This window comes from Diplotaxodon limnothrissa, linkage group LG3 (genome assembly GCF_057381915.1).
Source record: "Diplotaxodon limnothrissa isolate DT_005_m linkage group LG3, D_limnothrissa_male_GT1.1, whole genome shotgun sequence".
NCBI classification, from domain to species: domain Eukaryota; kingdom Metazoa; phylum Chordata; class Actinopteri; order Cichliformes; family Cichlidae; genus Diplotaxodon; species Diplotaxodon limnothrissa.
This window is the reverse complement of record NC_140598.1, coordinates 10,861,492-10,888,680: the sequence shown is the minus strand read 5'-3', so window position 1 is coordinate 10,888,680 and position 27,189 is coordinate 10,861,492. Positions and strand designations below refer to the sequence as shown.

At 43.2% G+C, this 27,189-nt stretch overlaps 2 protein-coding genes across 3 annotated transcripts in view; both read right to left on the bottom strand.

The window, feature by feature from the left end:
• Positions 1 to 27,189, bottom strand: part of LOC146634498 (protein NLRC3-like) — a 197,631-nt gene that overhangs the window by 95,350 nt on the left and 75,092 nt on the right. The window lies entirely within an intron of this gene.
• LOC146634500 (protein NLRC3-like) lies at positions 21,457 to 25,202 on the bottom strand. Of its 2 annotated transcripts, XM_085377572.1 has the most exons (3): positions 25,130 to 25,202; positions 23,186 to 25,013; positions 21,457 to 21,675 (listed from the first exon to the last, which is right to left on the bottom strand). In XM_085377572.1, exons 2-3 carry the CDS (start codon positions 24,811 to 24,813, stop codon positions 21,498 to 21,500), a joined length of 1,806 nt encoding a protein of 601 aa, XP_085233698.1. In that variant the 5' UTR covers positions 24,814 to 25,013; positions 25,130 to 25,202; the 3' UTR covers positions 21,457 to 21,497. The 2 variants fall into 2 exon arrangements, with proteins under 2 accessions (XP_085233698.1, XP_085233692.1); XM_085377566.1 differs by lacking the exons at positions 21,457 to 21,675; positions 25,130 to 25,202 and adding an exon at positions 22,420 to 22,483 and having other exon boundaries at positions 23,186 to 24,861.

Genomic DNA, 27,189 nt, shown 5'->3' with positions numbered 1-27,189 from the left:
CTTTATTCCGCGAGTTTGCTAGCTAGCAAAATAATAATACCAATTTTAAACAAATAACATGTGTAACGTACACACTCGAGAAAATTATCTACTAGTACTTACGCAAACTCCCCCGTTGTGAAAACGTACAAATCCTTCTTGTATTTTTCGTTTTCCAGCAAACACTCATTAAAACGGCCTCCAGGCACATTAGCGCATTCACCCCCGACTGATCAGGGAGGGGGTGAGGGGTCACACATTGAAACAGACTAACGTGCAGAGGTACAGCCCAGGCAGAGAAATGTTGCTTTTAGACTTTGCGACTCGTTTTATTTCTCTATCTGATAAGAAAACTATTCAATCAGATAGTTATTTGTGGTGAATGAAATACGGTTACAGTTTCAAGACGTTTTAAGCACCAAATCCGAAATCCAAGCACTGCAATATTAAAATCCAATTCAATTTCTTGTTTGCTCCGAAATCTACGACATGACTATATACAGAAAAGCTTGACATGGTATGCAAAAAAAACCCAGAAGACAATACAAATACAAATACATGAACAAAAAAGGTTTTAACTGTCAGTTATGTCATTTTAAAATTTTCCAAAACTAACATTTTCTTTTATTGACTGATATTAAATTGATTAGGGTCAAGTCTAGTGTGAACAATATTACACAAACAAGCACGTGTGCGCATGCGCACATATTAGAATCGCTTCGATCGCTTGTGACGCGGTAACTTTGCTTTGAACCTTTCTGACGTCATAACTTTGCTTTGATCCCAAAACCCATAAATAGGAGCGCTCACCTGTTACTTTATGCTTAACGGACGTTGACCTGCAGCAACTAAAACCCTTTCGAGAAGTTTTGAGAGCAATTTACGAGAGAAACCAAAACAAGTTCAGTTTTGTTTCTCACCAATCCACAGCGCAAACAGACACATTACACCATGTCAGCCAACCCATCCTTCGGCTCAGATGAGCTTGGAATATCTAAAGGGACCATTTTGGGAGATCACCACATGGTGGAGGCTTTCCTTGGAGAAGGAAGCTTTGGTGTTGTAACGAAATGTCGCGATACAAAAAAGAACCAAACTGTTGCTATTAAAGTCAACAAGAGCGACCCTGAAATTCTGCTCCAGGCAAAACTGGAAATTTTCATCCTGGAGCAGCTACGACGCTTGGATCCAGACAGGTGCAACATTGTCGAATGGAACGGCTATTTCCTCGATGGAGAGCGCATTTGCTTGAATTTCGAACTCCTCGACCAAAGCCTGTCAGACTACATAGGGGACCGGAATAACCAAGGTCTCCCAATGAGAGAAATCAGGCCAATTTTGCATCAGCTCGCAAATGCTCTGTTCCACCTGGGTTCTGTGGGAATAGTGCATGCTGACCTCAAACCTGTCAACATCATGGTTATGAACCGCAGTGAGTCTCCCGTCAAAGTCAAACTCATAGACTTTGGCCTTGCATGTCCTGCTTCTGCAGTGATTCCTGGTGACCGTGTGGGGACAATTGGTTATTGTGCACCTGAGGTTATGCTTGGCATTCCATACAACAAAGCAATCGACATGTGGTCTCTGGGGCTGGTAGCTGTGGAGCTTGCTACGGGGGTGCCTCTCTATCCTGGGGAAGACGATTATGATGTTTTGAAATTCATAATTGAAACCCAGGGTCAGCTACCAGATCATCTTCTAGAGTCTGGCTTGTACACTGACTGCTATTTCATCGAGGATAACTACAACGAACAGCGCTGGACATTTAAGACCCAAGAACAATTTCAATACGAGACAGATTATCGATCCAAGGAAACTCGATATATAAAACTTAAGCGTCTCGATGACCTCGAACAACTGCTGAAGGTTAGGCGAGGACCGGAAAATGGCCAAACATTATTTGTAAGGCTAATCAAAGAAATGTTGGCCTTGGATGCAAATCAGCGCATAACACCCTCGGAGGTTCTGAAGCATCCCTTTCTCGACCCTGGCCTCTCAAGGAGAACTCCCTGCACGGACATGAATAGTACAGGGGGACAAAACCTTGTGCTCTCTCAGCAGCAATCATCGTTTGGGTGGCCAGAATTTTAGGGGAGCTAGAAATTCTTGTGGAAAAAAAGCCCAAAACAATAACATCAACAAAAACAACCAATGAATGTGGTCTTAAACTTGGGCACAATTTGGCTTGAAATCCATCAACTAATCTCTCAATATTCAAAGCGGAGCAGCAGACAACTTACCATCACATCAGTCCTTCAATCAGACCTACAACAAACGTCTTCCTTCTCTCTTTTTTTTTTTTTTTTTAATAAATAGGACAGGGGGAATGAATGACAGAAAGAGGGGGAGAGAAAGAAAGAAAACCAAAGGGGAGAAGAGACGGTGAGAAGGGGGGGGAAGAGAGAGAAAAAAAAAAAACAAAAAAAAAAAACTCCTGGGTCACCTGTATGGAGAAAAAAACAAACAAACAAAAAAAAACAAACAGAGGAGACCGCAAACAACAAAGAGCAACATAATAATAGAGAAAACAAAGCACCATCACAATAAACTAGCTAGTCATAGATATCAATAGTTACTAAATAATAAACGATATTGTGCAGCACGCAAGATAGACAGCGCACAGTGTGCTTTGAGGCAGCAGCCAAGAAAGCTTTAGTCCGCGTCTGTGAATACCCATGTGTGCATACCTGTGTGGATCAGCATGCTTGCATTCCAAAGGTTTCTCCATGTAATGATCTGCTAGGGAGTGTGGGGGGGCCACAGCCCCGTCCTCCAGGGTGTGAAGCGGGTATGGAGGAGATCAAAACTCCAGACATCCAGAGGCCCCCAGAACACAAGAGACCATGGAAGACCAACAAAGGGGCAGCCGCGCCACTGTTCCAGTAAGAGCTGAGGAGAGTCCCAGATGAGGGCTCGCCCAGCAGCCGCGGAGCAGAAGTCAGGGGGAGTTGCAGTGACGCGCCCGTGAGCTCCGCCGGCCCCCAGCTGTGCCTGAGTGACCGAGCCCCAGGCCGAGAGGCCGGGGGCACCCCACCTCCAAAGGGGCCCGAGCGAGCCCCAGGCCCCAGGCCCCGACAAGCGGCCGCCAAGGAGTGAGCCGGTGTGTACCCGGACGCCCACCCCCAGACACAAAGAACCACCAACACACCGACACCTGAGGGAGTCCGCCACCGGCAGGGGAAGTGGTGGTGGGTGGAGATAGGCCTCCAAACCTTGGAGGGCCTGAGGTGTCCCCAGAGAGGTGGCGTCTGATACCCAACCTGACATATAGACACAGACATACAGGCACACACAGACACAAACATCCATTCCCACCCTCATGCTCTCATATGCACTTACTCCACACTCAACCAACGTGGAGACAGACATAAAGAGACGCTGTACACACAATCACACTCCCCAAGCGTACTCTACAAACCGGGTCTAGGTACCCTTGCCCCTGGAGGGGGGAATTGCACCCAGACCCAGGTGGTGTTACCCTTTTCCCTGCGGTGGGGAGAGGCAGACCACCCCGACTCCGCAGCAGCAGGGAGGCCCCACACCCCAGACCGCAGTCGGACGGCCAACTCCTCCTACTAGCCCTCCCGCTCCAGCAGGCCGCAGAGAATGGGGGTGGGAGAAGACTCCAAACCTCCCTCCACCCGCTCATTGTAGTGTTGATGCATATGTGTTCTAAGGTGCAAAAAACCCAGGAGGGCATGGAGCTACCTGCCAAGGAGCAGCAGGTAAGCGCATAGTCCCTCCTGCTAGCCCTCAATGACTAAGTGTATTTAAAATTGAGAGGTGGGCAACGACGTCAGGGGTGAGGTATACACCCTGATGGTAATTTGGACTCCGTGATTGTGCCCACCCCCAAGATCCTATATGTATGTGTAATGAGAGTGTGAATAATGTGAATGTCTAAGTTGTGGGATAAAATTGAGGCAGAGGCAGCCAGAAGGGGACAGAGGGGGGGGGGGGGTCTTCCTTCTCTCACCCCAACCGGTCGCAGCAGATGGCCACCCCGACCTGAGCTTGCTCATAGGGGGTCATATGATTGTTGGGTTCTCTGTATGTATTATTGTAGGGTCTACCTTACAATAATAAATACAGCCTTGAAGTGACTGGTGATGTGATTTGCTGCTGAATGAATTGGGAACTAATTGGAAATCTGGATATTAATTAAATAAACCTGCTTTGAGCATCAATTAATTGTTGTTTGAAATTCTTTATAAATATATAAATATAGTGCCACTCTTCTACTGTTTAAATTGCAACTGTTTAAAACTGACTAATTTATTCATACACTTGAGCATAAACACACGCACAGTAAATGGCCTGTATTTGTACAGCGCTTTACTTAGTCCCCAAGGACCCCAAAGAGCTTTACACTACATTCAGTCATTCGCACATTCACACACACATTCACACACTGGTGATGGCAGCTACATTGTAGCCACAGCTGCCCTGGGGCGCACTGACAGAACATTGCAGAACCTTCAGCACCTCGTATGAAAAATATTTGACTGTGTGCATGCTTTTAGCACTGTTTGGATTTGAGAAAATCTAAAATAAATCGAAATTTGCTTTTAGAAGTTGTTTTATAAAGTTCAGTGGTATATTATGCATACAATAGGACATCTATTTAGATTTACATCTTCCACAGAAAAAACTGCACATTACTGAAACTTAGTATACTGGACTTTGTTGTTGTCCCACACAGGTTCAATTTCGAGTGGTAGATGGCTCAGTGCTCAGTCAACCAAGATTTTATGATAGTGGGCACAATGAGATAGATAAGCTGCTTGTAAACAGTACTTTTATGCTCTCTTTTTCCATTTGGATAAGAAAGAAAGAACCAGGAAACAAAGGCAAACAAATAATCTGTGCCTTTATCCCAGATTCACATTATAGGAACAGCTGCTCAATGACCACTGTAGTCTTTGCTTACTGCACTTTTATCTAGATCTATGCAAAGTGATCCACTACACCTACTTTTACAGTTAAATCATTTTATGAGCACTGATGCCATTTTAATCTGAGTTTCTACTCAAATACAATCAGTAAAGAAAAACACAGTCTGTGACGTTTGTTTTGAAGGAAAAGGTATTCCCTGCAAATGTTTATCTGTGTGAGACTATTCAGAAAACAGTCATTTTGTTTTATAGGTGAGACACTTGGCCTCTTTTTTCCTTGTTCTACGTTTGTCTTTTGTCCGATTACTCTGGAACACAAGATGGAAAACTGATATTCTCATGTTAAAAATATAGAAAAAGGATTTTATCACCCATAAATGTTAACTTCTCATGCCTCTAAGCACAAGCAGGAGCAGAAGTGCCCTCTGCAGTTTGTGTGTGGAAGTGCAAAAGCTTACAGCACCTGGTATTCCCAGGCAGTGTCCCATCCAGGGCCGTGCAGAGAGCTTTAAAGGGGCGGGTGCTCAAAGTTAAAAAGGGGCACATTGAACCAGGTTGAATAACAACAACACACATTCATCAAGAATCTAATATGGGAAGGGCAGGGCTGTGTTGATCTGAGACTGTAGACATTAAAAAGTCCATAGGAGAGATGGTAGCTGATTAAACAAGTGTCATGAGATAATAACAAAATGCAAAGATTGGTGACAGCGCTTGGAACCATAAGGCAACAAAAACTATGAGAAATAAACTAGACTCTGCCTGTGAATCACTCTTTGCTTCTCTTCTTCCTTCCATCCCATCATTTCATATATCACTCTCTACTTGCTGTCTATCTGAGAACAAGACACAACTTGTTATTGCAATAAACTATAATCTAATTATCCACACCTAACAACTCCAGCACTTAATCTATAATACACTCAACAAAAATATAAACGCAACACCTTTGTTACTGCTCCCATTCCCAATGGGATGGACGTAGAGACCTAAAATTCATTCCAGATACACAATATAACCATCCCTCCCAAACAGTGGTCACAAATCAGTCCAAATGTGTGGTAGTGGGCACATCTGCTATATTGAGATAATCCATCCCACCTCACAGGTGTGCCACATCAGGATGCTGATCTGACATCATGAGTAGTGCACAGGTGTACCTCAGACTGCCCACAACAAAAGGCCACAGTTCTCCCTCTGAACCACTAGATGTCTCTGTTATCTAAATGAAGACGTGCAGCACAGCAACCACAGCAGCGCTCAGATCACACGTGTCCTGTTATTATGTATAAAAGCATGAAACAGGTGAGACAGGTGGGATCAATATTAATGTTGTGGAAATATATGAAAAAGAAACAGAAGAGTGAAAACATTTCGTGTTTCTAGAAAGATCTTTCAGCTCACAGCTGCTCACAGACTGTATTTACAAGTGACAAACTGCAACTCTACAGTACATCTACAGTATATATCAAATATATTCTGTATTCAAATCTATTGAGTGATGTTTGAAAGTCTTTCCAGGTGAGTTTGATCCAGGAGGGTCTGAAGCCAGAGTCAGACAGAGACTGTGGCAGAGACTGTAGAAGGACAGAGCAGCAGCAGAGCAGTCCAGATACACTGATGATCCTCTGTCAGATCCAGAGGGACACACAGGGATGATGCTGGACTCTACATTGTGTCTGACAGTGGAGCTGTTCTCAGAGCAGTTCACTCTGCAGCACTGACAGTCATCTGCACTTCTTCTCATTCCTCTGTCAGTCACTGCTGGATGAAGCTCTCCTCTCCACCTCCCAGTAACATGGCCCAGTCAGAGCGTCTCTACACACAAGCTGCTGCTGCTTCAACCTCTCTGGATCATCAGGACACAGCTCCTCCTCTCTCAGCACACACACCGTCCTGTTTACCATCATCAGCTCCACCTGCAGAGAGAAGAAGGAAGAGCAGAGGAGATAAACGAGTGTTTCCAGAGACTCTTCATCAGCTGTCAGTCAGTGATGCAGCACATCCAGTATAAAGAGCAGCAGGGACTTCAGTGCTGGGACTGTACTAGGACTCATTGTTGCTTCACTTTTTCTAATCTTTGGATTTTCATTGAAGTTGCTGACAATGTTTTTCCCTCCTAGTTTGAGTTTGGACTTTCATTCATTAGAAGAACCTTGGTGTGTCCACTCTGAGCTCTGTAGGAACCCCAACAACAAGCCCAACAATCCAGATGGACGGTTCCAGCTGTTAACTGGAGGAATTCCATCCAAACATCTGCTCTCACTAAATTCTTCCTCACCTACAGGCTGTGTTCTTCACTGCTTTAAACTTGGAAATGAATGCAGTCATTGGTCTGCGTGCTGCTTTGTTCAGAGAGATGATTGGCTGTTGACAGTGTTTGATCAGAGCGTGACAGCTGTTACTATGGTGACCATAAAGGTCAGAAACAGGGAGTGTTTGTGTCCAATCCTGAAGCCTGTCACCATTCTCCTCTCACAGCTTCACTGAGAAGCTGCAGCTTTACAGAAAACACTGGATCTTTGTTTCATACTGACTGTGTTTAGTACAATACTGCTGACAGCACCACCCACTCACTCCATCACTCTACTTACACCAGAGTCTCCAGTCTGTAGTCTGGACTCTGCTGAAGATCAGACAGCTGCTTCACATCTGAATCCTGCAGGTTGTAGTTGTTACTCAGGTCCAGCTGTCTCAGATGGGAGGGGTTGGACTTCAGTGCTGCTGCCAGATAATCACAGCTGATCTCTGACAAGCCACAGACACTCAATCTGTATAAAGAATGAAAGATGTAAGTTTATTAGACAAAGTGTGAGCTTGAAATCATTCAGTGTTTCATCATCTGTTCAGAGCTGAAGAAGGTTCAGAATGTAGAAGTTTAGAAAATGGAAACTCCAAACAGCTGAAGCCAACAGGAAGCAGCTTCAAACAGGAAACTGTGCAGAGTTTCAGACTATATTTCCTGATGCAGCCAGTTGGATTTTGGAGATTTGAATCTCTGTTCTGTGACTAAGTCCTTGAATCATTTCTTCCAGCTGGTCCAACAAGACAGACTAAGTATTGGACATGTGTTGTGGCTCCATTAGGGGAGCTTCTAAATGTGATGTGATGGCCCCTCTGGGTCTGTCAGGTCACAGGACTGAAGAGAGCTCAAACTGGGCACACAGTTGTTCCAGTCTGGACCAAAGACTCTATACTGGGACTGAGGGACTGCTTTGACTGCACCCACTAGGACTTTTTAAAGGCTTCTGTTTGCACTTTTTCACATACAAATTACAACCTTTAATAGAAACCTATTGGTCAGCATCTTATTAGCCTGCTGTTAGCTTCATTCCACAGAAAACTGAGAGAAACTAACAGAGTTGATAAAGAATAAAGAGAAATGTGCTGATTTAAAGCCTTTGAAGTGCTTCAGATGATCTCTGTCCACTTCTGTCCACTCATTCATTCATGTAAGCTTTCTAATGCAGCTTTGATCTTCACAGTCTGCTTCATGAAACTCATTCTAACCCTGAATGTCAGAGTGTTCCTCCTTCTCTTTCCCATCATTCATGCTGGCAGTGGAGGAGATTTGGATGTTGGACTGTGTTTTGGATGATGTGTGTATGTTTGTGTTGGACTGCTGTCTGTAAAGCAAACGCACATTTTGCTTTGGATTTCAGTGTCAGACAGACTTTAAGTGGAATGAAGGGTTGGAGAGTTTCACAGTGAATTATCCAGTGGAGGATTTTTCTTCTTCTTTGAAGGTTTGAAATGTGAACATTGTTCTGCTGCTGTCAATGGACTAAACCAGAGAAGAAAACAGACTTTACCATGAAGATCCTCAGTGTGGATCAGTATAATATCAGCCTGATGTCTGCAGTTTAGTGTCAGCACAACTTTCACATCATATTCATATCAGCACAACTAAAACATGCTGACTGACCTCAGAGTTTCAAGTCCACACCCTGGACTCTCCAGGAAACCACACAGATGCTTCACTCCTGAATCCTGCAGCTTGTTGTTGCAGCTCAGCTCCAGCTCTCTCAGATGGGAGGGGTTGGACTTCAGCGCTGCTGCCAGATAATCACAGCTGATCTCTGACAAACCACAGCTCACCAATCTGTATAAAGAATGAAAGATGTAACTTTATTAGACAAAGTGTGAGCTTGAAATCATTCAGTGTTTCATCATCTGTTCAGAGCTGAAGAAGGTTCAGAATGTAGAAGTTTAGAAAATGGAAACTCCAAACAGCTGAAGCCAACAGGAAGCAGCTTCAAACAAACACAACAAGAGAAAAAACTCTGAATGTTTCACATTAAAGTCGTACATTTCTCATAAAAACAGGACAAAGACTTGAAAAAGTCGTGTTTTTCCTTCCAGGAACCACAAGGCTTCACTTTTAAAGGTGAAGTGTGAAAGAAATGGACATATTTGAAGTCCAACACCTTTTTCCAGTCACATTATTAAAGCAGACAAACTACAAGCTCATTTTCATTCCATCAAGTCATCTTCTGACCTGGACTAACAACACTGGTCTCTATGGCTGTATCCCAATTCAGGGTCTGCAGCCTTAAAGTACGCATTTCAAGGCCGATTACGTCACAGCGGCGTGCTGAAGGCTGTCCCAATTCAAAGGCTGCTCGAAATGCGGCCCTGAAATGCGTCCTTCATTTCCCTGAATTTCAAGGCTGTGTCAGTGTAGACTTCGTGGCCCAACATATCCCAGAATGCATAGCGCGGTGGTGGGTGTGGATAATTTTGCCGAAAAAAAAACGGCGGATGAGGGGCACCCGAAGAGTAAACTTTAAGTAAGTACTGAATATTATGTCACTTATTTATGTGTAAATGTTTAATAACGAAGAACATTAAAACATTACTGTTGGCCACATGTTGGCAAAGTTATGTGACATTTGTACTAACTTGGTTTTAAAGCCTTTACTTTAAAATATACGCCGTTCAATAGCTGAGCTTAATCTTACAGAGAATGATCAAACCTCAGGTAGAAGCAAACAAAAAAATGAACAAAAGATTTTCTCCTTCATTTCTGTCAAACAAAGCTGTATGACACGTTTCCAGCTGTTAGTATCATGGTTGCTAGGCAACCTGGGCAGCGCAACGGAGGCTAGACCGTCCCATTTCACAAGCCTCGCACTTCCGGCCTTAGCGGTCTTTGAGTACGCGGCCCTTGAGGATCGGTGAGGCTGCGTACTTTAAGGCTGCAGATTCTGAATTGGGATACAGCCCATGTGCAGCTGGCTGTGAGACCAGTGCTCAGGGAGCGTCTACAAAGTGCAACACTGAAAGAACATCACACACTCATTTGCTTCCAGCACTTTCACACAAACATCTACTGTCATTATTGTCACCAAACTCTGTGGATCCTTTATTGCAAATTAAAATGGGATCAAATGGTCAGAAAAAAGAGGGTTATGAGGAAATATGATGAAATGTTTTTTATCAGTTTCTATCAGTTTTATTTGTCATATGCAAGTTAGCACAGGGTCAACATTGCAATGGAATGTGTTTGACGAGCTGCAGTCACTCAGCAGCATGACACAGTAGGAGAAAATATAATGAAATAAAATAAAATAATACAGAAAATAGAAAAATAGTGAGGAGCAAATATTAGAGAGACATGATAAAAGAGAAAAGATGACTAAATATATATATGTATCTATAAATATAAATATATGTACACTAGTGATTAAATAAGAAAATCTTGAAAAGAAATATGACAGGAGGGCAGATGGGATATTGCACAGGAATGAGCAGCAGAAAATCACAGTATTGCACTTTTAAATATAAATATCAATAACAATAAAGTGGAGTGACCAGTGCAGATTAAACAGAGTACTTGTGAAGCTGCAGGGTAGCTTCTGAGTGCTGTGTTGTGTGTGTTTAAGTGTTGTGGTTGAGGTGTCGAATGGCTTGGTGGTAAAAACTGTTTTTGAGTCTTGTAGTCCGAGCAGACAGGCTCCTGTAACGTCTGCCAGATGGTAACAAGGAGAACAGCTGATATGCTGGGTGGCTGTGGTCCTTGATGATGCTGTGTGCTTTACGGAGGCATCGCTGGAGATAAATGTCCTGAATGGCAGGAAGCCTCGTGCCAGTGATGTGCTCTGCTGCCTTCACCACCCTCTGTAGTGATTTACGGCTGCTGGCAGAGCAGCTTCCGTACCAAACTGTGATGCAGCTCGTCAGCAAGCTCTCAATTGCACACCTGTAAAAATTTGAGGTGATGTTGGCATTCATGCTAAACTTCCTCAGCCTCCTCAGGAAGTAAAGCCGCTGGCGAGCTTTCCTGATAGCAGTGTCTGTGTGAAGGGTCCAGGAGAAGTCCTCAGTGATGTTGACTCCAAGGAATTTGAAACTGCTGACCCTTTCGACCTTGACACCGTTGATGTGGATGGGCTGGTGCTCTCTGACTGGTCGTTTCCGGTAGTCCACTATCATCTCTCTAGTTTTGCTGATGTTGAGAGTCAGGTTATTTTCCAGACACCACTCGTACAGTGCCATCACCTCATCTCTATAGGCCGTCTCATCGTTGTCTGTGATGAGGCCTATGATGGTTGTGTCATCCGCAAACTTGATGATGATGTTGGACTCTTGTTTAGCAACACAGTCGTGTGTGAACAGGGGATATAGGAGGGGGCTAAGCACACAACCCTGTGGCGTACCTGTGTTTAGGATGAGTGGTGAGGAGGTGTGCTTACCAACTCTCACCACCTGGGGCCTGTTTGTGAGGAAGTTTAGAATCCATCTGCACATCGGTGTTCCCAGCCCAAGGTCGACGAGCTTCGTGGCAAGTTTTGAGGGGATGATGGTGTTAAATGCTGAGCTGTAGTCGATGAAGAGCATCCTTGCATATGTATTCCCTTTCTCCAGGTGAGTGAGGGTGGTGTGCGTTGCCAGGGCGATGGCATCCTCTGTGGCTCTGTTTGTCCGATAGGCAAACTGAAGAGGGTCCAGTGTGTCAGGGAGGGATGAGCAGATGTGACCTTTGACCAGCCGCTCCAGGCACTTCATGATGACGGATGTCAGTGCAACAGGACGGTAGTCATTCAGACAGGAGATCACTGATTTTTTGGGAACGGGAATGATGGTGGATGCTTTGAGGGACGTGGGGACCACTGACTGCCTCAGGGAGAGGTTGAAGATGTTGGTGAACACCTCTGCCAGCTCGTCTGCACACACTCCGAGTAGCCGGACTGGGATGCCGTCTGGTCCTGGAGCTTTGTGAGGATTTACCTTTTTAAAGGTCCATCTCAAAGCTTCTGTTTTCAGAGTTAGAGTTGCAGCCTCACTGTCCTCCTGAGGGTAGAGGATCTGCTCTCTGTTGTCTAAACGAGCATAGAAGTTGTTAAGCTCGTCTGCAAGAGATGCAGTGGGCTGAACACTGACTGTGTTGACCTTCTTGTAGTCAGTGATGCAGCACAGTCCATTCCACAGTCGCCTGGTGTCAAAGCTGTGGTAGCTGGACTCCATTTTGTCCTTGTAGTCCTTTCTGGCCTTTTTTATGGACTTTCGGAGGTCATACCCGGCTGCTTTATATGCATCAGCATCCCTGGAGTTAAAGGCAGAGGTCCGCACTTTTAGCTTGGAGCGGACGTCTTTATTTACCCAGGGTTTCTGATTTGGATATATGCGAACAGTGGTTTTTGTGATGGTATCATCCATGCACTTTCCAATATATCCAATGACAGAGTCTGTGAGTTCAAATGTTGTGTGTTAGCAGCAAGTTATTGAATCATTTTCCTCAGAAACCAAAAAAAAATGATTGACAAACATGTTTTTACAAACTCAGTGTTGGACTTGGATCAGCAGGATAAGCTGATGTTTAAAGGCATTTGAGTCTTGCTGTATGAGAGTCCAGTTATTACTCAATATTTATGGATGATGTTCTTTCAGTGTTGCACTTTGTAGACGCTCCCTGAGCCTCACAGCCAGCTGCACATGGATCAGCTGACATTACCCAGCATTAGAGGCGGGTGTAAAAAAAATGGATTTTCCTATTTAAATGGTTTTAATTTGAATAAAGCGATGTTGATTCATTCAATCCTGAATCGATTTTTAATATAAATGTATTTTGCCAGAATCTCAGGTTAAAGCTCCCAAAAGTATTTCAACAACAAGCAAACAGATAAAACAGTAAATGAGAGCAGCTAAACACACAAAGATGGAAACACAGAGCGTGGATCGTTCACTCGACAGCACGTACATGGACACGCCGTCGGGGCTGAAAGTGGACAGCTCACAGATCCTGAAGCTGCAGGTTTCATCTGTCTCCAACCAAAACTGACTGAACCAGCAGCAGAAGAAGATCCAAACTACGCTTTATGTTTGATGAACATCGTCATGAATTCTCTCTGACTTTGACGTTTACTTCCTGCACAGCTCTCTCTCTCTCAGTGTACTTCAAGAACAGTTTACCTTCAAAAATCTGTTTCCTGCATTATTCACTGCTTATTACGCACCAGTCTGCTGTTGTGTTCACTGCTGTCGGCCTCCCAAAACAAAGCCTTATTTCTGCTGTTCAATACTGAAGAAATTTAAACCTTTTAAAATGATGACAGATTACAAACTCTCAGCTGTGTCTGTAATCAAACCTCTGGAACTTTGCTTCACTTCAGCAGCATCAGCTCATGTTCACATGTTGATTCATGGTTTGCTTCAGTTTTGATGGACTGCAGAATATTTAGAAGGTTATCTGCTATAAAAAGCCAGAACAGGAAAATCTGCTTCATGTGTTTCTGTTTGGCCCCCTGTGCAATTCAGTTTGTCTGTACTTTCATCCACAGCAAGAGAGTATGCAATAAAGTTTTTGCTTCTTTCACACAACTGTGTTCTTAAATCAGTGGCCATCTCACAAACCCAATCAGCAATCGTATTTCTGCTCAGGCTCACATTTTCCAAAATCTGCATTTTGTCTGGACACAAGACGTCGCACAGCTTCATCATGCAGCTCTTCAGAGTGGTACCGGGCTCATTTCGCTCCTCTGCTACAATAAAATTTTCATTCACAACAGCTTCAATTTGTGATTTTGCTCTGATGAAAAAAGTCTGCTGAAATGTCAGATTCTTCTTCTTCCCGTGTGTCTTCTTTAAGACACACGGGTTTACCAGCAATGTATGTAAACATATATTCAGTCACCCACTGGCGCTGAAAGGCTCTGCTTTCAGAATCAACTTTTCTCTCCACCATTGTGAGCGGTTAGCTTCGCAATAACAGAAGTTTAGCGTTCAACAAGGAGGCTGCAGCGCTGCATTATGGGATCTGTAGTTTGTATATTATTAGCGCCTCATATTGCAGGGCCATGCATAACAATAATAGTACATCTATATAAAACGATCTCGCGGGCCGGATATAAATGTACGCCGGGCCGGATGTGGCCCGCGGGCCTTGACCTTGACACATGTGCAGTGTTGCTGTTGAGATCGATCGGTCTGCAAATGTCGGATCCTATACTTATTCCCGGATTCTCCGTTAAAGATTTTTCAGTGGCTCATGTTAATATTTGTAGCCTTAAATATAAGACTCAGGAAATTCAGTCACTGTTGTCAATAAATACGATAAGTTCAATTCAATTCAATTCAATTTTATTTATATAGCACCAAATCACAACAAAAGTCGCCTCAAGGCGCTTCATAGATACAGAGAAAAACCCAACAATCATATGACCCCCTATGAGCAAGCACTTTGGCGACAGTGGGAAGGAAAAACTCCCTTAGTTAGATAAGTGTGCTGGCTATTTCCGAGACACATTTAGTTGCTGCCTTTGAGAATAATGAATTTGAAATAAACGGTTATAAGTTGTATAGGAAGGACAGGAACAGATTTGGAGGGGGCGTAGCCCTATACATTAATGATAATATGGCAAGCAAACTTGCCAGTGCAAGCTGGGTGAGGGCCTCCAGCTCGCACTGGAACGGTTCGCAGCCAAGTGTGAAGCAGCGGGAATGAGGATCAGCACCTCCAAATCTGAGGCCATGGTTCTCAGCCGGAAAAGGGTGGAGTGCCCACTCCGGGTCGGGGATGAGTTCCTGCCCCAAGTGGAGGAGTTCAAGTATCTCGGGGTCTTGTTCGCGAGTGATGGGAGAAGGGAGCCGGAGATCGACAGACGGATTGGGGCTGCAGCTGCAGTAATGCGGACGCTGCACCGGTCCGTCGTGGTGAAGAGGGAGCTGAGTGTAAAAGCGAAGCTCTCAATTTACCGGTCGATCTACGTCCCTACCCTCACCTATGGCCACGAGCTGTGGGTAGTGACCGAAAGAACGAGATCGCAGATACAAGCGGCAGAAATGAGCTTCCTCCGAAGGGTGGCTGGCCTCTCCCTTAGAGATAGGGTGAGAAGTTCGGCCATCCGGGAGGGGCTCAGAGTAGAGCAGCTGCTGCTCCACATCGAAAGGAGCCAGCTGAGGTGGTTCGGGCATCTGACAAGGATGCCCCCTGGGCGCCTCCTGGGTGAGGTGTTCCAGGCATGTCCCACCGGGAGGAGGCCCCGGGGCAGACCCAGGACACGCTGGAGAGATTATATCTCTCGGCTTGCCTGGGAACGCCTTGGTATTCCCCCGGATAAGCTGGAGGAGGTGGCTGGGGAGAGGGAGGTCTGGGCCTCTTTGCTTAGGCTGCTGCCCCCGCGACCCGGCCTCGGACAAAGCGGATGAAAATGGATGGATGGATGGATGGCAAGCAAACTACCTACAGACTTAATGTTTAACGACCTGGAAATTGTGTGGGTTCAGTTACACCCGCTCTATGGCAGGCCTGTATTAGCAGGTTGCTGCTATAGACCCCCAAGTAGTAATATGTTGTATGTAAAACGAATCTGTGAAATGCTGGAAAGAGTAACTGAGGAAAACAAAGACATGTTCTTATTAGGAGACTTTAATATCAATTGGTCAGCTCCTTCTTGTTCTTTAAGGAAAAAGATAAGTTCATCAGCGTCGGCTTGTTGCCTGTCTCAGATGATCACCATTCCCACCCGGGTCACGGTCAACGCTGGAGGTCATAGGTCATCATTATGCATTGATCATATATATACAAATGTTCCTGAGCATTGCTCTAATATTGTTTCTATTCCAGTTGGTTATAGTGACCATAATCTTGTAGGTTTGACCAAGAAAATGAAACCACTGAAAACTGCACAAAAGATTATTTTTCATAGATCATACAAAAATTTCAATGCAGATAAGTATATTAATGACGTAAAAGAAATTCACTGGACTGACATCTGCCTCGAGAGTGACCCTGATATGGCATTATCTATGTTTATTGAAAACTTTTGCTACCTGGCTGACAAACATGCCCCCTTAAAAAGATTTACTGTTAAAAAGAACTACGCACCTTGGTTAGATAATGAACTTAAGGTTGCAATGTCAGAAAGGAATATAGCAAAAGCAAAAGCACATAAGTCTATCAGTCCACAAGAGTGGGCAAGATATCGCGAGTTAAGAAATCAAGTAACTAAATTGAATAGGCGCAAGAAGAAAGAATATTATCAACTTAAGCTCAAGGAGGCCAATAAGGACAGCAAAAAGGTGTGGAAAGTTTTAAATAATATAATGGGTAGAGATCTTGCTATGGTGATGTCTCACATCTACACGGGTGGTAGGTTTATAAGTAAAGCTAAGGACATAGCCAATTATTTTGTGAATTATTACAGCAATAAAATAACAAATTTAAAATCTAATATGAGCAAAGGCGATCCCACCTTATCACGTCGTCTTATACAGGATGTTATCATGAATAATAAGCTATGCCAATTTAAGTTTGAGGCAGTGAACGTGCAGATGGTAGAGCGCTTATTGATATCACTTCCTGACGATACATCCTCCGGCTCTGATAACATAGACAGTAAACTGCTCAAACTTGCAGCCAAGTTTGTGTCCCTTCCTATATGTCCCATATGTAATAGATCTTTGGCATGCAGCTTATTTCCATTGCAGTGGAAAGAATCGAAAATAATTCCCATCCCTAAAAACAAGAATGACGTTTTTAATGGTGTCAATAGCAGATCTATTAGTCTGCTCCCCGTTCTAAGTAAAATTATGGAGAGGATTGTCTATGAACAAATTCAACGTTACCTAATAGAAAATCAGTTACTCACTCAGTTTCAACATGCCTACAAACCTGGTTATTCCACCAGTTCAGCTCTTATTCACATGACAGATAACTGGTACAAATATCTGGATAATGGGAATTTGGCCGGGGTGGTATTTTTGGATTTTAGTGCTGCATTTGATTTGATAAATCATGATCTTTTGATAGATAAACTAAAATGTTATGGATTTTCACCAGCTGCTTTGTGCTGGATGGAAAGTTATCTGTCTGGAAGAAGGCAAAAGGTTTATTATAATGGTTATTTCTCGGAGGGCTGTGAAATGAACTGTGGTCTACCCCAAGGCAGCTGCTTCGGTCCACTTCTCTACTCAGTCTTTACAAATGATTTGCCGTATGTCCTGGATAAATCTCATCTTGTAATGTATGCTGATGATTCCACCATGTTTTATTCAGCCAGTAGCCACTCTGAATTGACAAGCGTGTTACAACTAGATTTGCTGAATGTGTTTGATTGGATAAGTAAAAACAACATGATTTTAAACGTGTCTAAATCCAAATCCATGTTAATAGGAAGTAGAGTACGCTTAGTCAACAGCCCACAACTAAATCTTTCCATAGCTGGATCGGCATTAGAACAGGTCACCCAGATTAAATTACTTGGTGTTACCATAAACCACCACCTTTCATGGTCTCAGCACATCAACTCTGTTATTAAGAAAATGGGACAGGGCATAGCTATAGCTAGGAAATGCTCTTTTTACATCACTTCTTCAATTATGAAAGATGTCATTAATGCACTAGTATTATCTCATCTAGAGTACTGCTCAATCATTTGTTCTGCAGCTAATAAGACAGATCTGAACAGACTTCAGTTAGTCCAAAATAGGGCGGCCAGATTAGTGTTAAGGTGTTCATACTATACAAGTATTGATAAAATGCACGATAAACTTTCTTGGCTTTCTGTACAAGCTAAATTATACTATGGCTTACTTGTATTTTTAAAGAAAGCAATACTGGTAAACACACCACACTTTTTTTATGCTCAGTTGCAGTATCCAGATGAAATACATAATCATGCTACACGATTCTCAACTAACCACAATTTAGTAACTCCTCGAGTTAAAAGTAACTTTTTGAAAAACTCTGTTATATTTAAAGCATCTTTTCAGTGGAATAAGTTGCCTTATGCAATTAGAGAATTGGCTTCTATTCATAATTTTAAAAATCACCTAAAAGCCTATTTAGGCCGTTTTTAATGTATTTGTAAAAATTGTAGAGGGTAATGTCACTTGTAATGGAAATTGTGTATTTTGTTTGAGTGTTGTGTTTTGGTTTTTTTGCTTTTTTATATAATTTTTAATATTCACATGTTTACATTTTCAGAATTGTAAAACCTTATTGTGGATCTAAGAGCCAAATTATGTGGACAATTTGCATCCAACTCATTGTGTAACATTTTATTTGGTGGTATTTGATGGTTTGGGCCCCAGGAAGACTAGCAACCACTGTTGTGGAAGCTAATGGGGTTCCTTATAAATAAACAAAAAAACAAACATGTGCAGTGTTTATACCGTTACGGAAAAAACATGAAAAAAAAAAACCCCATCGGCCCAAAAAAACAAAAAATCACCATCGGCCCACCGGGCAAATGCCCGGTATGCCCGATGGCCAGTCCAGCTATGTATTCATCTCAGCACAACTAAAACATGCTGACTGACCTCAGAGTTTCAAGTCCACATCCTGGACTCTCCAGGAAACCACACAGATGCTTCACTCCTGAATCCTGCAGCTTGTAGTTAGGGCTCAGCTCCAGCAGTCTCAGATGGCAGGGGTTGGACTTCAGTGCTGCTGCCAGATAATCACAGCTGATCTCTGACAAACCACAGACACTCAATCTGTATAAAAAATGAAAGATGTAAGTTTATTAGACAAAGTGTGAGCTTGAAATCATTCAGTGTTTCATCATCTGTTCAGAGCTGAAGAAGGTTCAGAATGTAGAAGTTTAGAAAATGGAAACTCCAAACAGCTGAAGCCAACAGGAAGCAGCTTCAAACAAACACAACAAGAGAAAAAACTCTGAATGTTTCACATTAAAGTCGTACATTTATCATAAAAACAGGACAAAGACTTGAAAAAGTCGTGTTTTTACTTCCAGGAACCACAAGGCTTCACTTTTAAAGGTGAAGTGTGAAAGAAATGGACATATTTGAAGTCCAACACCTTTTTCCAGTCACATTATTAACCCTTTAAGACCTACCATAGAACCAAGTCTGCTAGAGGTTATATTATATGTTTACATGCTGTGGTGCCATTTTTGGGAGCATTTCAAGTTGATATACATCAATACAACCATTATATCCCAAATTTTAATAATATGTCTGAATTAAGTGCAATTACATTTACATATTACATACAATTACATATTAGTAATTACATCCATTGCAAAAAAGTGCAATAAACTACAAAATAATTTAAAATCGTTTTACTTTTTTTTAACATATATTTCTAGTTAGAGAAATTTAAGAGGCTTATCCCTCAAAACTGTAAATACAAAAAAGTTGCACAAAATTGTTTCCCACCACAGGAAATTTATTTTAAGTGTCTTAATAGTTTTATTTTTGAAATACACCAATTTTCATATACTGCAGGAAAAATGAAAATAAATATTATAATGTAAATTTGCAAAAAAAAACAGCATTTGCATTAAAATAAACTATTTCCAGCAGTGCAATATGAGTCCTAAGCATCCCAGAAACGACACAGAAAGTCATGAAGTCAAAGATAACTTTTAAAAACACCAGTATAAGCTCATAAGGCCCTGATGGTAAAAAACTACATTTCCACAAAATGACATCACTCCCGCTTTTGGGCAGGACATGGAGGACATATGATAGTTCGCGCTGATGGACGTAGGAAATGTTACAAATAGCTGATCGGATCGGCAAAGCGTGTTTCTGGAATATTATGTTTTTGTTGCTGCAAGTGATTTTTATGCAGTTTTTGCAAAGCTTTATGTGGAAGGAAACTGTGACCGAGGACAAGCTGATGGCATAAGATGTAAGTACAACTCCTCCGGTTTCATATGCAAAAAAATTATTGCGCTAGCTTACGTGGTTGCAGTGTTACCGGGATTTAAAAAGAGTTACTCAAAACAGAGCGTGCTCGCTCCGACCGGCTTTAAAGGGTTAAAGCAGACAAACTACAAGCTCATTTTCATTCCAACAAGTCATCTTCTGACCTGGACTAACAACACTGGTCTCTATGTGCAGCTGGCTGTGAGACCAGTGCTCAGGGAGCGTCTACAAAGTGCAACACTGAAAGAACATCACACACTCATTTGCTTCCATCATCCAACCTGAAGAGGAAACAGACGGCTCCCCTTCAAAGTAAAAGCTGCTCCTTTTGGACACAGTATCAAAGAAAGTCTACAGTATAACATAGAAAAGACAGAACAAAGTTTTGGTTGTTTTGAAATTGTGCAGAAATGAAACTACACTAAGCTCAATTATGTGACAGACATTTCATCCCATGTCAGTTTGGCCTCATCCTGGGCCGGATTATCCAGCACACACTCTGACCACAGGCCCAGGGGCCACGCACAGCTGGGCTCCATCCAAGAGACATGAAACAAACCAACACAATAATAAAAAGCACCATGTGATCTTCTTACATCTTCAAGACAAACATAGTAAAAACATGAGCATATTTGTTTCCTGATAAAATGATGTGACAGGTAGAACAGAGTAAAGTGGTGGTGTTACAGCCTTTCTCCCCTCTGCTGCCGAGGCTGTTAGTCTCTCCCAAACTCAGCTACAGGACTTCCAAATGAATGAAAGCAGCAGAAGTGGCTTTACAAATGAAAGAGGAAGAGGAGAAGAAGAGGAGAGGGAGGCCACCCTGACCATCACTCCAGCTGAAAACATCACACTTCCATTAAAGTTGGTGAGGAAATGTTGAGCAGGATGAGCTGCTGGCTAATCTGGAGGCTGTAGCAGCAGCTCACATTCACAGTGGATTTCCACTCATGAAAAAGCTCTGGCTGCTTCATTTCTCATCTCATATCAGAGACTTTAAAGCTTCACTGAAGCTGTACTGTGATGCTTCCATATCCCAGTGAGGCCTCCATAATGATTTCAGCTGTTCTGTACACACACTGTGTGCCCTGTATGGCTCAAAGTCTCTGCAGCCTGTTTTTATCTGCTATCATCAGATCTTCATCATCCTCATTCACATCCCTCACACACTCTACAGCCTCATCAGCACTGACTTCATCTTCACTGACTGATGGAGCACAACATGAACCTGTGGAGGCTGAAACACTGTCCTGTCAAACATCTCCCCGTCACCACTCCACTTCTGTCAGCCTTTAAATGAACCCTGCTCAAGTCTGTCACTTCTGTTTGGAGCCAAAAGGAAAAACTGTTGTTCAGTCGTTTGGAAAGACAACATTTCTGAAAGCACTCAAACTTCTTCACATTTGTCTTCAGACACATCCTGAACATGTAGGAACTAAAGAAAGTTTCAAACATCAATCAAAGACCTGAAATATAGAAAAACAACAACAGCCGCAGTCAGTGAACTCACCTCAGAGTCTCCAGTCGACAGTTTGGACTCTCCAGTCCAGCACACAGAAGCTTCACACCTGAATACTGCAGCTTGTTGTTACTAATGTCCAGCTCTGTCAGATGGGAGGGGTTGGACTTCAGAGCTGAGGCCACAACTTCACAGTGAGACTCTGAGAGTCCACACTGAGTCAGTCTGTGATGATAGAAAAAATAAAATGTGTTATTATAAAAGCAGAAAATCTGCATTATAAACACAGACTGAATATATATGAAGACAAAACAGAGTGAGGTCATAATCTGATGAATCTGCTCTTCACATCTGTGCTTCAGCTCCTCTTACTGTGTTTGACATGACACAACGATTGAGTCTCTCTCAGACCTGCAGACTTTTAATGAGAATCTTTGTTTGGCTTTAATCTGCAGATGAAGGAGGAAGATGGTGTCACATTTAGGCTTCCATAATGTCCACAGTCTGTCACTGAGATCTGATCCAGAGTCAGAGTGAAGACACACATTTGGACTGTTTCCTGTTTTGACTCCAGAACATTTTGAATGAGTTCAGCTCAGTGAAGAGTTCCAGCTGGAAAGATAATCTCTGTTTGCTACCTGCTGTCAGGTACGACTGTTCACGTCCACACGCAGGAAAAACCTGCTGACTGTTACCAAACGGAGCAGAAATCTCATCACTGGACAATAATGATGAATGAACTCAGAGCTGCTGATATCAGATCTGATTTCAGGGGAACTTAACACAGAAATGATTGGCTCATTTTAGCTTTCTGAGCCATTATCTGCTGCTGTGTCGCTAGTTGGCAGAAAATGATTTGTATTCCTGTTCAGGGCTTCAGTGTTTATGAGTCCAGATCCAGGTGACAGCAAGTCAAAATGATGTTACCTGTCTGTGTCCAGCAGCAGCCTGTATTCACTTTGAATATTGTTATAACCTGACATGGATCCGTTTGTCTTTGATTGGTTTGTAAATGTCACTGTTTCCATTGGACCTGAGTGACGTACAAAGACAGAGAGGGAGAGAAAGGAGAGAGAGGATGGAGACAGCAAAGAGAGAGCAAACACAAACAGGTGAGAGTGGACAGGTGACCAAGGTCAGCAACCAATCAGAGAGCTTCTGTTTGACCCACAGTCACTGATGATGACTGCACATAACCAAGCAGTGTGTTACTCTGATATCAAATATGGATCCTGCTCTTATAATAATGATGATCAGATGATATTATTGTGTTATTTTGTAGCTGAATACGATGTTTGTGTGATTATCAGTGAAAGAAGCAGTGAGGAGGATGGAGAGAGAGAGAGGACAGAGGGAGAAGTTAGAAACACTAAAAGGATTTTTCATGGATTTCATGGATGATTTGAGTGATTTCCAGCAGGACACTTAAACATGTCAGTGGACGTCCTAAAGAACATATTCACTGATATGAAACGTGTCATTGAACAGGATCAATATCAGTGGAAACATGGTGGAAACAGCTGTGACTGCATGGATGTGACACACTTCAAATCTGTTCTCCACTCTTGGATTTGGGATCCATGGAGCTGCTGCTGAGTCTGTACAATAAAGGAATGGTGTGGAAGGTTGCAGCGTACGGACACAAACACTTTGTGGTTACAATCTGATTTTATTTTCAACATTAAACTACTAACCTACACTGATCAATGATGTTAGTGATCACATCTGGACTCACCCAGCCTTTCTGCAGTTCCTCACAGCTGGAATCAGTCTCTGTCGTCCCCGCTCTGATGTTTTGTACTTCAGCAGGTCCAACTCATCCAGAACCTCCTCTGACATCTGCAGCATGAAGGCCAGAGCTGAGCACTGGATCTCAGAGAGTTCCTTCTCTGATCTGTTCTCTGACTTCAGGAACTCTTGGATCTCCTGAAATAATGAGAGGTGGTTCATCTCCATCAGACAGTGGAAGATGTTGATGCTTCTGTCAGGAGAGATTTCATCACTGTTCATCTCCTTCAGGTTGTTGATGAGTCTCTGGATGGTTCCTGGACTGATCTCTGTCTGACCCAGCAGACCTACTAAGAGTCTCTGGTTGGACTCCAGACAGAGGCCATGAAGGAAGCGAACAAACAGGTCCAGGTGGCCATTTTTACTCTGGAGGGATTTCTCCATGACTCTCCTCAGAAATACATCAAGTGATTGGAGATCTTTGTTATCAAAAAGACTGAAAATCATCTTGATTAAAGATTCTGATTTTAGAAACATCTTCAGCACCTCTGTCTTCCTGCTGGTGTGACAGTGGAACATGTAGACAGCAGCCAGAAACTCCTGAATGCTCAGATGAACAAAGCAGTAGACTGGTTTCTGGAAGATCACACACTCTCTTTTGAAGATCTCTGTACAAACTCCTGAGTACACCGAGGCCTCTGTCACATCCAGACCACACTGCTCCAGGTCTTCTTGGTAGAACATGATGTTTCCTTTCTCCAGATGTTCAAACGCCAGCCTCCCCAGCTTCAGAAGAACTTCCCTGTCAGCCTCCGTCAGCTCCTGTGGACTCGTCTCACGTCCCTCATGGTACTTGTTCTTCTTCCTGTTTGTCTGAAGCAGCAGGAAGTGTGAGTACATGTCAGTCAGGGTCTTGGGCAGCTCTCCTCTCTGCTCTGTAGTCAACATGTGCTCCAGAACTGTAGCAGTGATCCAGCAGAAGACTGGGATACTACACATGATGTGGAGGCTCCTGGATGTCTTCATGTGGGAGATGATTCTGCTGGACAGCTCTTCATCACTGAATCTCCTCCTGAAGTAATCCTCCTTCTGGGCGTCAGTGAAGCCTCGTACTTCTGTTAGCCTGTCAACACATGTAGGAGGGATCTGATTGGCTGCTGCGGGTCGGGAAGTTATCCAGACAAGAGCCGAGAGAAGCAGATTTCCCTGGATGAGGTTTGTCAGCAGCTGGCTGACTGATGACTTCTGTGTGACATCAGACAGCAGCTTCCTGTTGGTGAAATCCAATGAAAGTCTGCTTTCATCCAGGCCGTCAAAGATGAACAAAAGCTGAGAGACAGCCAGCTTCTCTGCTGTAACCTTCTGTAATGTTGGATGGAAAACATGGAGCAGCTCCAGAAGACTGTACTGCTCATCTCTGATCAGGTTCAGCTCCCTGAATGAAAGCAGAACCACCACACTGACATGTTGGTTCTCCAAGCCCTCTGCCCAGTCCAGAGTGAACTTCTGCACTGAGAAGGTTTTTCCAACACCAGCCACGCCATTGGTCAGAACCACTCTGATGGGTCTCTGTTGGTCAGGTAAGGCTTTAAAGATGTCCTGGCACCTGATTGGAGCGTCATGGAGGGCGTCCATCTTGGAAGCTGTCTCCAGCTGCCTCACCTCATGTTGGGTATGAACCTCTTCACTCTGTCCCTCTGTGATGTAGAGGTCAGTGTAGATCCTGTTGAGGAGGGTTCTACTTCCTGTTTCCTCACTTCCTTCAGTCACACGTTCACATCTCCTCCTCAGGCTGATCTTATGTTCATCTAAAACCTCCTGCAGACCAACATCTGCTGAAAGAAAGAAAAACAATGAGACTAAAGAGAAAGAAAACTCTTCAATGTCTGAACAACACAAGAAGTCCAGTTTTCAGAAATGAGTCCATCAGCAGACAGATGTTCAGTCTTACTTTGTACACAGCTGCTCTGACTGACTGTCTGCAGTCCAGCTCTGCTTCTGGATCTTTCTCCACACTGTGCAGAAGCTCTGATGGTGACACAGAAAAGTCACAGTGGAGATACTTCTGTCCACCTTTGATTGGACTCATTATAAAAAGGAAAACAAAGTTTGAACACAGTCATGTTTCCAGTTCACTGACTTACATTTATTCCATGGACACTCACTCTAACCTGAACCACAGCTACAACCCAACATTGTTGAGGCCTCATCTCCTCCTTTCCTGACTGTAGAGGTTAAATATGCAACAATCAACAAATAAAAGAATTTGGTTCATTTCAAAGAAACTCACACGGTGACCAAGTAAAGTAACCGTAGTAAAGGAGACAACATCCCGTTGATGGTGGGATTATTTGAAAGATTTGCTTTAGTCACGTCACCAAATGCAGTTGAACCACCCGTGGATCCATGTTTGACCATTCTACCACTCTGAGCTCTGCTTTTGAATCATTTCATTATTATCATCATTCATTTATTCATTCTTTGGAGGGGGGCTATTTCCTAATGCCGCCCTAATAAGCTGATGTTCAAGGGGAAATATAACAGAAACTCTTTCAGTGTTATTCATTAATAAATTAACAGATAAACTGTGAAGAAGAAAAAAACTGAGATTTAAAGGAGAGAGTGAGAAACTTGATCATCCATCCTCATAATACATGTTTATCAGTATCTGCTGTGACCATACTGCAGTAATAACTACAAGTCTACATTTCTGTGACTGTTGATCAATCACAGCAGGAATCTGAGCTCATCTCTGCACACAGAGCAGCTTCAACTCTGGGATAAACTGCTCGCTTCACGTCCTTCTCAGCTCACAGACACTCATCCTGATATTTTCCTTTAACATTTGATGGTATAATTCATCTGAGTTTACACTTTATCTGCATGAATACAGAAAAACAGAGCCAAACACCATAAACCATCAGTTTCACCATGTAGAATATATTGTTGTTTCCTTGCTTTTAATTCAGAGAAAAACTCTGATTTGGATTTTCTCTGTTCTCTTTGCCACAGCCCATCCCAGCAGCAGCTGAAGCAGCTGACTGTCACAACACTGAATAACACTTTAGGAGGAACGTCTTGATGCATTCTCAATCATCCAGGAAAGTAAATCTCCAAAAGTGGATTCTGTTCATCTGGACGTAGCATAAGTGTGTCACAGCTGGACTTTTGTCAAAGCTGGAAAGGCGCCTAAAGAAAGCTCCAGCCGATCCAGGTGAGAAGGACAACCGCTGCCTAAGAGAAAACCTGTAGTGATCCCGTACGTGTCAGGAGTATCGGAGCAGTTGAGATGCATTTTTTCTAAACACCGGGTCTCTGTGGCTTTTAAACCCAAAAACACGCTGCACCAAAAACTGGTCTACCCCAAGGATCGGGTCCCCCGACACAAACAGAGTAACATAGTGTACGCTGTTAAGTGCAGGAGGATTGCCAGGATTTATACATCGGGGAAACCAAACAACCTCTGGCTACAACACAGAAGAGCCACCTCGTCAGGCCAGGACTCTGCAGTCTATTTACACCTACAGGCCAGTGGACACTTTTTCAGTGATGAGGATGTAACATCCTGGAGGAACGCTGGTTTGAGGGTGGAGTCAAGTAGGCCATTTAGTGAAAAGGGAAAGACCATCTCTGAAACGAGGAGGGGGCCTAAGGGTACATCTGTCACCATCTTACAATGCTGTGATTGCAGCCATTCCCCAGCTCGCTGTGAATGGTACTCATGACCATTGATCAGTGGTTGTTGATCAATGGTCATGAGAATTTGCATAATTAAGATTAAGGAACTGACCTCCCAGCCCATTGTTCCTTCAGTGGGCTGGTTTCAGTCATTATGTAAATGTCCTGTTTATAAGATTGAAACCTGCAGTCAGGTGAGACTGAAGGAGTCACCTGGATGAAAGACGAAACGTTTCTCCCACAAAACGCTACGAACAGATGAACAGAATCAACTTTTGGAGAACGTTGAATCAGTATTTCAGCTTTATGTCTGTCTCCACGTCGGTTGAGTGT